The sequence below is a fragment of the Grammomys surdaster genome, unplaced genomic scaffold (assembly GCF_004785775.1).
Source record: "Grammomys surdaster isolate TR1022 unplaced genomic scaffold, NIH_TR_1.0 129, whole genome shotgun sequence".
NCBI lineage: Eukaryota > Metazoa > Chordata > Mammalia > Rodentia > Muridae > Grammomys > Grammomys surdaster.
The window spans coordinates 7735573-7746589 of NW_021604587.1; the positions used below are offsets into that span (position 1 = coordinate 7735573).

At 38.8% G+C, this 11017-nt stretch overlaps 1 protein-coding gene across 1 annotated transcript in view; it reads right to left on the minus strand.

Moving 5' to 3' along the window:
* Positions 1-11017, minus strand: part of Macrod2 (mono-ADP ribosylhydrolase 2) — a 1849434-nt gene that overhangs the window by 1256470 nt on the left and 581947 nt on the right. The window contains exon 5 of the mRNA XM_028755287.1: positions 10712-10828. Within this exon, the coding sequence (XP_028611120.1) occupies positions 10712-10828 (117 nt within the window). The remainder of the gene's footprint in view (positions 1-10711; positions 10829-11017) is intronic.

Genomic DNA, 11017 nt, shown 5'->3' on the forward strand with positions numbered 1-11017 from the left:
TCTGCTACTGAGCTCCTTATCCTGCCTTATACACTCCACCATGGTTGCTGCATTAATATCTGATGACTGCATTAACACGCAGTTCTAAACTTGAGTAACAAATGCCATCTCCCAGTTTCAGAAGCTGAGAATTCTGGAAGGACTTAGTGGGGTGGCTTTGGCTCAGGATGCTTCTTGGTGTTGCTGTCAAACTCAGGGATGCATATATCTGACAGTTTGACAGAGGCTGGAGGGTGTAGTGCCAAGGCCACTGCGTGGCTGTTGTCCGGCTAAGCAAGATCCACTTCTAGGCTCGCTCGCTCACTGCCTATGACCTGTAACTTGCTATGTTACAAAGAGTGGATCGTGGAATACTAATTTTCAAGGAAAAAATAACAGTGTTCTGAGCCCCAGAACATGAACTTGAATTTATTTAGAAAAAAAATCAAACAAAAGAATCTTTGTAGATAGATGTAGTTGAGGATCTCAATAACTAAAGAGGGGAGATGACTTGGAGTAAATTCTACATCTAATAACAAGGGACCTTAAGGAAATGACTCAGAGGCAGGGAAAATAACATATGAGGAGTGAAACAGAAACTGGAAATTATGTGTCTTAACCCAGGAAAAACCTGGACCTAAAGAGAGTTGGAAAAAGCTGCATGGATTTCTTCATAAGGCTTGTAGAAGGTATACACCCACATTGCTCTCTCTCCTATCTCTGCTCTCCAGGACAGAACATTTGTGCTGTTTACAGACACTGAGTGCTATAATTGGTTATGACAGTCCTAGGTGAACGGCAGGTAGTGATGTAAAGACAGAGAAATCACACATAGAAGCCAACATCACTTTAAACATAAACTCAGCAATTCCCCCACCTCAGACAGATTCTGTTCGGTTAAAGGACATCAGTAAGTCCCAGCTGCTCTCAGGGTGGAGTGGGAGGTTATGTTTACATTACTAGGTAAGAAATGTCAATGGCATTTTTTCAGGCATGTCTGATGTCTGTGAAAATAACTTCTTCAGGATGTCTTTCCTCTGAAAGTGAGCTACTGTACATGTCTCAGTTGAGGATAATGAAGAATTCTCACTATGTCATATAGGTAACTTCCGTGTTTCCTCAGATACCAGATAATGCTGTAAGATTCTGAGGGACTACTGTGAAGAACCTTACCAGGGATACCCATGGTTTTATCAATGATGTGGAACTTATCAAGACTACTATCATCAATGAAGTAGCAAGTGTGCTATTCGAGGTGAAAACTTTTTTTCTTCAAATGTTTGTGGCCTTTATTTTATTGAGTAGATGGCTACAGTCTCTCATAAAGTGCTTATAGCAATGTTAGCATGATCACAGAGCTCGTTTCTAACAAAGAAGTCACTACATTGCAATGTGAGAAACTCCAGCTCGGTGCTTGTGGTTGCTACTCATTTTAAAATCCTGGGAAAGATTAAGCCATCATCCTGGGCTTCAATTTCCCAAGCTGTGAAAATACGAGGCAATCGATAAGTGATCATTTAAATGACCATTAAAACTCCTGTCTGATCCAGATTTGTCACAGTGATCTGTTCCCTAGCAGTAAAAGCTAAGCTGGAATGATTGTGTGTACGTATCTACATGCATACATGCCTGGACATCAGAACAAAGACAAGACAAACTAACTGTAAGGATAAAGGCCACAACACAAGGAGAATTCCTTGCTTGTCCTCTTTCTCATTTTATGTAAGCTGAATTTAATTCATGGGTAAAGTGTTTTCTTTTGTCTGCAATGTTTTTTTCATTGAGCAAGCAGCACAGCTCTCTGCACAAATATCACATCCATAGGGAGGCCGTCCCTGACCGCATAGGAAAGCTGCCTCTTCACCTTTCCACTCTGGTAGCTTCCTCTATCCTCCTGCTAGTTTCCACTGCTCTCTAAAAGTTCTCAGTTTTGTACAAATATGTTCATTGTCTGCCTCTCTTAGGTTGAATGCCAGGTCTAAGTGGCCAGAATTTCTTTATAATAGTTCAGTACTTTCTAGAAGAGCCCCTAAAGTCAGAGCAAGCACCCAATAAAAATGGATTGAACAAGCAAATGAAGTATGCCAATTATTGTACAACTACCAATAAAGTCACCTCTCTCTCTCTCTCTCTCTCTCTCTCTCTCTCTCTCTCTCTCTCTCTCTCTCTCTCTCCTCTCAACTCTCTCATGTCTTACATTATTAAGACACAGTTCTACTCCTAACAGACTCTGGCAAGATAGATACCACGACCCAGAGATAATCATGGACAAGGAAACTCATGCTCAGAGGTTAAAGGACTTCACAATGTAATTAGAATATCAAGTTCAGGATTTTCCAGATCGACCTTGAAGTGCAGTGTTACACCATGGAATCAAGCATTTATTCCACAGTGTATGGTTGGCTCTGTCAGTGTTTCTAAACCAAGTCATAAAGTGGACTAACATTTAGTGTTTAAAATTAGTGATGAATTGCTAAGATAATTAATACATGTACAAATTGGTCCATGTTACTTGCTTTTTAATAAAATCATATATGTTAGTAACAGCCTAAGGAATATTTTAATGTATGGGCAAAATCATTTAACTCAGTGCTTGCTACTTATTTCTGTAAGTGTATTCTGCTGTCTCTGCACATTAATGACCATGGCCTTGAGATTAACCTCTCCTGTTTGCTTGTGCCTGACCTCAGACTATCCTAAATTACTCAAAGCCATTCTGATGGCTTTAATTTATGAGAACACCTTCACATATTCATCTTTTAAACCTTGAAAATGATTATCCCCACACAACCGTGGCTCTCTTTTTAATCTTAGCTGATAACTCTGATTAAACACATCCACAGGCTGATTACCCCCACTGTGGTTAATGCCAGTGTCGCTGCTAACTACTTATTTCACAGCAGGAATTGCCTTCAAGAGCACATTTACATTATTACTTGGAATTGATTTACACTGTTATTTCCTATTGATCATATGGGGAAAAAAAAGAAGGTATAGACAGGGTCCTCTGAAGGGCAGCTAAGGCAGCAAATGATGAAAGAAAGTGTAGGCTTTGTTCTCCACCTATCTGATAATATAGTAACAGATGTACTGGTTGCCTTCAAACTGTAGATACTTCCAAAAGATACTAATATTAGAATAGATTGGTCAGGAAATCACCTGATAAGAGAATCTACATTATTCCAGTGGGTCTTCTCATACTTTCTTTTACTGCTAACTCCTTTCTTCAAGAGGCACGCTCAAGGCCCACAGAATGGTTTAGCAGGTAAGAGTTCTTGCTGCTCAAGCCTGGTGACTTCAGGCCCTGCTTATTCACTGTGGAGGGGAAAAGCATCCTTCCCAAGCTGGTTGGTCTCTGACTTCCACAACTATACCAAAGCCACAGTATGCACACATCCATATTCTTGTCTTTTTTTGTTCTGTTTCTTCTCTAATAATAGTAAAACTTATTAAAGTTTTATGAAAAGAAGCCTGCTGGGTGATGTGATGTTGTGCTGAGGACAGCAACAGATCTAGCTTTTAAGATTTCTGAACTGGGCCGGGCGATGGTGGCGCATGCCTTTAATCCCAGCACTTGGGAGGCAGAGGCAGGCAGATTTCTGAGTTCGAGGCCAGCCTGGTCTACAGAGTGAGTTCCAGGACACAGCCAGGACTACACAGAGAAACCCTCTCTTGAAAAACCAAAAAAAAAAAAAAAAAAAGATTTCTGAATTGTGGAACTCCATCTTGAAAGCTGTTGTGTTGGTTTCTAACAGTGACCCTAGTGTGTGAGGGGAGAAAGAGCACAGGCTATTGCTAATTCTCCCAGCAAATATGCGGGAAGAGCCTACTCTTGTGCCAGATGGTCAATGTCCCAGGGATCAATGCGACTGTTATGACTCTGCCCTCCTTATGCTGGAACTGTTAGGGAGGACAAGCAATGAAGAGCTAAGCAAATATAGCCGTTATTACTAACTATGGAAATACTACAAATGAAAAGAAGAACATGCCAGAATTCTCTTTCAAGGGAACTCTAGTCTACTAACCCAAAGGATGTCTGTGTCATACTGCCAGGAAGGTGACAGTGAGATTGCTACTTGGTATTCTATTCCACTGTAAGGCAGTGGCCCTCATACTTGAGCATTCATTGGAGTTACACAGTTTGCTGAGCCACAGCGCTTCTAACTCAGTTTTTCTGGAGTAAGGCATGACAATTTGCTTTGAAACTGCATTTCAAGACCTTCTAATCTAAATATTTCTCAATGCTGCATCCACTGTGAGGCTTACTAAGGGGATAAAGTACATCCACCACTTACTATATAAGAAAATAACTGTGGATACGGAAAAACAGCCTCAAATGGAAGTTAAAGTCCTAAGGAAATGAACCAGGAATGGTGTTTATGAAGAACAGAGGCATCCCCATCTTCAAGAAAGATGGTGATGACTTTATGCTTTTCAAAAGCTATTTTTTCTCTTTAAGCAACATGCCATTTAATTATGGAATTGGCTTGTGAGAGCCCTCAGGTCTCCATCAAAGGCTGCAGAGTCATACTCTTCCCAGCATGCCCACTTCACTGCTCTCGCAATCAAACACCTGCTGGGAGAGCTCAGGATGGCCAAAATCAGGCCACTTTCCACAGTGGACTAACTCAGAACCACCTTTGGAGTTACTTACTCTCAATTATGAATTTCCTCAGGCCTGAAGGCCCCCTTTCAGCACATTACCTAGCCAGACTGGAGGAGGCAAGGGATGGAGATTTATGGCCCAAACTTTAGTGTTATAAGCTAACTCTCCCTCAGAGACTTGACTTAGTCACTTCTTAGTTCCAGGTCAATACAGAGGGCTTTTTTTTTCTCATCAGGAATTTTTTTTTCCAAGATGGTCTGGATACATGAAAGATTTGAAGAGGCTCAGATCATCGTTCTAAATAGACATTTACATGAGGCACAATATACAAGGACAGTCTCAGGAAATAGATAACAGGTAGGTATTTTTCTGCTTTGTCAACTCTGATCAACTACATATACTTAATAAAATTCAATAAATATATCTTTTGAGGAATTATGCCTTTATAAAACATAAAGATTGTTACAGACTAAGTCTTAATAAATTGCCAAAGACTAGATAGCACATAATTCAGACAGGCAAATTATACAACCCCTACAGGAATTAGTCAACTGAATCACACCAAAACACAGCCATAAACAATATAAGAACAAATCAGCATAGCTGGCATCTAATAAAACTTTATTTACAAAAGCAGGTAGCAGGACTGGATCACACTGCCAGTGACACTCCACTTAGTTCATGTGTCCTGGTCACAATCAAGCCTCTACTCTGGATTTTACTTGTTATTGGGAACAGCATATTTGATTTCTCTATACATGAATTTTTCTTTATGTTGGAAATAAATTATTCTTACTTGTCGTATTGTTTCTTCATAAAATTTCAAAGGACTGACAACCTTGTATTTCAACATACTACTATTTCTTGATGAAGGACACCAGAGAAGTAGTAATTACAATCAACAGTACTTTTTCAGCTACTACCATCAGATTATTTCTGCAGCTGGGACTAGAATAATGATATTAACTAATACCACTCATTCAACAAATTCAACCATAATTCCAAATTAAATGAATATTAGCATAACTTTAATGTCCAAGCATTTATCAATTCAGTATAAATTTTCCAGTTTTAATAATTTCTTCATTTGACAGATATTTCTCCAGTACCTATAATACATAAGAGAGATGCATCATTGGTCTGGGGAGACTTCTCAGAGAGTAAAGTGCTTATCACACAATCAAGACCTGAGTTTGATACCAAGCAGCCATATAAAAGAGCTAGTTGTGATGATATGCAACGGTGCAACACTGGAAGACTGGATACAGAAGTATCTCTTGGACCTGCTGCTGATCATCCAGTCTGGCCTTCTCAGTGAGCTCTCAACCAATAAGAAATTCTATCTTCAAAAATAAGATAGATGACTCCTATGTAACAAAACATGAGGCTGTCCTCTAAGTCCGCATATATACAGTTCTGAAATATGTATGACAAGCCAAAGAAGCCTCATATAAAGTTAACATGCAATACAGTGAATGGAAAAAAAGGATTTGTAGTTGAAGTGATAAGAGTATCATTTCTAACAGAGGTGATATCTGAGTTAAGTCTGAAAAATAAGTAGAAAAGATCAAAGAGTGAGCTGTCTAGACAATCACAAGTTTACAGGGACGCACAGAATGGAGTTGGGAGCAAGTCATACCATTCAAGACATTTTAAGAGGTCCAAGATATGGCAGGACATTGTGAGAAGGCAAAGAAAATTGGGTTAACAGATGTTTAACTTCACTTAAGAAAAAAGTCAAAGGATTGAAATTTATTTTCATTAATTCTTTTAAGAAATACTTTTCAATCCTCTTTATACATCTTTATATATAAAAAAATAGATCCCAACCCCAAAATCTACATCCTTCTTCTGCTATGGGAAGATATTACCAAAAAATAGAAGTATAATATACGATATTTGAAGTTAACATCCTACAGTACAACTATAAATAAAGCAGAGGAGCCAAGATAACTACATCAGCTTAGGTGACACCTGAGTTTACAGTTAACAAAGGTGTGAGGAACATAAGAGAATTCATGAAGATGTCTAGCTATCTTCCGATAAGGAGATAGTAGTGTCTAAGGCTGAGGATCAGCAACACAGCCTATGAGAAAATACAGAAGGCCACAGTAGACAAGAAAAGTCTCAACCATGCACAGTCTTGCTATAATTGAAATAAGAGGACATGGACCCCACTAGCACCATGCAAAGATGGAAGATTTGAGAAGTAGAGGTCACAGCTAATACACGATAAACTATTTTCTAGATGAAAAGATTCTGAACAAAGTCATTCATTTGACACAGCTTTCTTTTTTTAAGATTTATTTATTTACTTACTTATTTATTTATTTAATGTATATGAGTACACTGCAGCTGTCTTCATACACACCAGAAGAGGGCATCAGATCCCATTACAGATGGTTGTGAGCCACCACGTGGTTGCTGGGAATTGAACTCAGGACCTCAAGAAGAACAGTCAGTGCTCTTAACCACTGAGCCATCTCTCCAGACACTGCTTTCTTACATATTAAGCAAGCACAAAATTAGGACACTGTGCCACATATCACGAATATAACAAAGATAGTGGTGGATGGATTTTTCTTGGGAAGCCATGAACAAAACTCTACTATTGTCTGATGGAAGACCAAGACAGACAAAGATGTTGACACAAGAAGCTTAGATAATTCAAAAGCAGTGACATCACCAAAAAACCTCACTGCAGCTTGGTTAATGGCACCCCCATGGCTGTACAGTTGGCCTTCATGATTCAGTTAGCTCTGTGTAGTTATCCTCTGTATGTTCTCAAACCTACCAAGACCATGTGCAAATGGAACAAAATTTTACACAGCTTGAAGGAAAATGTAGGAGAGTGGATGGAATCTCATGAGCATCTAATGACCCTCTCCACCCCTCCTACTATGAAGTACAGTCAACAGGACCAATCTTGAGAGCCTGTTATGAGTTTATCATGACTTCTCTATTTAAAATGGTAATAATGGCTGTTAGGATTGGAGGACATAGTTCTACAACAGAGAAATTTAAACAGCCTTCATGTGAAAAAGCTTCTATATAGACATATACACTGGAATTATATTTCAAATATAAAAACAAGTCTAATTTTAAAGAAGGGACCATTCCTTCAAATTGAAATTACATAAACAACCCTTTGTACACTTCCTAAGAAATAGCTTTCAGTGCAATTCCAGTCAGTATTCTTGCCACCCATGACTTCCTTTGAGAAAAGTGATTGGTTAGTTTTGTGTCAAAAGAAACCATTCAAACATTCAGGCAGTGAAGGAAAGAGAAAACATTCAGGGGCTTTTCATTCCACCCATCATGATAAGTCACAGAACACAGACTACAAGAATAATTAATTCAAATACAACCATTCGTGGATAAATTAATTTAGGAAGCACTGGAAAGCAGAGAGCAGTCCAAAATGACCAATATTGTCTATAACCCAGACAAAATCATTTTCAAAACAAATTGCTGGTGCGTGAAGATATCATCACTTGTAGCTGGATGGCTAGCTTTAGTACCCCTATAATGATGAACCCACTGTCTCAGAGGACAGATAGGAGCTAGTCTCTGCTGTCAAACTGTCACCGAATTATTAAATATGGAGGGGAAAATGACCCAAACAGTATGTAATGAGCTCCCTTTTCATTCTCTCACTACAAAAGCACATCTGTGGATTGTTAATGACTCTGAAATGGAGGGACCAAATTGATGAGAAAGAAAACTATCTCTCAGGGATAGGGAAAAGGAAAATGAACACACACAATGTTTATAAAGCATAATTTAAAATATAAGGCCTTGGGAAAGTCTGGGAAACAGTATAAAGTGGAATACAAGTGTGAGCTATCTTATCGTTATTCAATTTTACATTCCTTTTATCATCTTACTGTTGTCAGTCATTAATCTTTTAAAGTACACAGAATTATCAAGACACTTGCATTGACAGCGCATGTCTGATTTTTATGAGAAGGCTGCCATGCTGGACTGTTCTTTTTTATTCCACTGGATGATTCTTTATTACATATTCTATTTTAGTTAAAGACAGTGCAGCTGTGATGAAGCACCATGACCAAAAGTAACTAGGGAAGAGAAGGCTTATTTTGATTACAGTGCAATATCACAATTCATAGTCAAAGAGAATCAGGTCAGGAACCTGGAAGCAAAGATGATACAGAGACCACAGAGGAGTGCTGCTTATTGGCTTCCTCCCTGTAGCTTACTCAGTCTACTTTTATATAACATTCACAACCACCAGTCTAGGAGTGACCCCACCACAATGGGCTGAGTATTCCAACATGAAACACTAATTTAAAAAAAAATACACTATAAGCTAGTCTACAGTCTGACATTATAAAGACAATTTCTCGGTTGAGGTTCCTCTTCCCAGATGACACTAGTGTGTGCTAAGTTGTCATAAAACCTAGCTGGTACTCATATCCTTGAGTTGCAATATAAGGACTGGAGAAGGAATCTCAGCTCACTGGGGTTCCATGCTGAGTCCTGCAGGCTGATTCTACATGTCCAGAGTCTTGGGCCACAAGATCCACTTGTTTCAGGATACTTCTGAAAGTCACATACCATACTTCAGCTCAAACACAGGGTTCAAATATAAAAACTTCTACCACATCCCTGGACATACTGATCCCTGTATCTTGATGTTTGATACTACGTAAATTCTCAATAACTCTGGAATCAATTGAAAGGCAATCAATGGAAATGGAGCACCTTGTACACAAGCATGTCAAATAGCTAGTAAGTTAAAAAAAAAACTTTCCCACATCTCTTAGATAATACCCATAAACCATCATTTTTACTCGATCATGTGTAGAGATTCCAAGTTTATCTGTGTTCACAAAGCTTAGAGTAAAAGAAGTTTGACGTCTGTTTTCATACAGAGAAAACAGTGAATTTAAAAGACCACTTTACTTATTACTTGATCTTAAAGTAGTTGATCTGCTCATTCTCATGACGATGGGTCAGCTGTATCTGACAGGTGGCCTCAGGTTAGAGAGATTAAAGAATCACATTTGTCAATATGGGCTGTATAATTCCAGGATGAAGTCACCTTTAATACTCAAGATCGTGAGTTCTATGAGTTAACATGAGAAGTCTCAACACCACTGTACATGTGGGTAAGACACACACACACACACACACACACACACTTTTTAAAGTATCCTTTAAAATAAAGTGCTCTATGTCACCATTCACAGATAGCCTTGGGTAGCTCTTTTCTACACACCCTGTCTATGGAGAATCCAATAGTATCCCACAAATTATGCTGTACCTTCTAAGGTCACAATTTGTTCACTAATAAAAGACAAACAAAAGTAGCTTTGCCTTCACATAAAATGTGTTCATAGATCAAGCAGTATCCTAAGAAGCAAGTACAGGGATTAAATTGGAGTCGCAATTTCCAGGCCAATGCACACCTTAATAGTGTAGCACAGCCCCTCCCTCCATCCTCAGGCACTGGAAATTATAGAATTTAAAAGGAGCAGCTTTAATCACTTCTCTCATCATTTATTCTATACTACCCTGCCCCAGTCAGCTAAACACTGAAGCAACAAGGCCAGTCAATTGCAATGCATTTTTTTTCTATTAAAATATAATAGAAAATTTGACCATTCCACATTCAAAGAGCAAATACATTCTCAGACTGACAACTGCATTCCACTTGCTTCTCCTGAGAGCCGAGTGTGACAGATGCCTGGGCTGTAATTGCCAATCAGCCTTTACATGGCAGCTGAAAACACAATACATCACTTTGATCTCCTTTGCTCTAAACACATCCACAATCAAGAAAGCTGAACAAGAAATGAGAAATTGGCATCATTTCCAGAAGCTGTCACTGGAGGTGCTTAAATACTGGAACGTATATTTTCCTCATTTTTTTATTTCTCAGTTTCGGAGACACTGTTAAAGAACTGAACAACAACCAAAATTCTCTATACTTAATCATACAAATAAACACGCACCTACACACTAAATTTAACTATAAGTATATTTAATTAAATTCTACTTCAGCAGTCTCCTTTTCTAGATATTTTTTGAAGCAAAAAAATAAAAGGCAAGGTTGGCGCTCTCAGCTGATTCTGAAACGAAGTTTAGACATGCTGTACTCACACTTTGCAGGGAGGTCGTAGCCACATGTGATTTTTGCATGTCCAGTCTCACAGCCGTTCAGGTTCCGACACTCAGCTAACAAACAGGGGCCAGCAGCTCTGTGAATACAGCCATCCACTAGGGGAGAGAGAGAACAAAGTTAGCCTATGCTTGACCTTTAGGAAATAAATGTATAAAAGGACATGAGGAAAAAAAAAGAAATCAGTTTCTTCCTCCTCAAACCATAGCTTCATGTAGGAAAACTCATGGTGAATCTCAATCTCTCTCTCTCTCTCTCTCTCTCTCTCTCTCTCTCTCTCTCTCTCT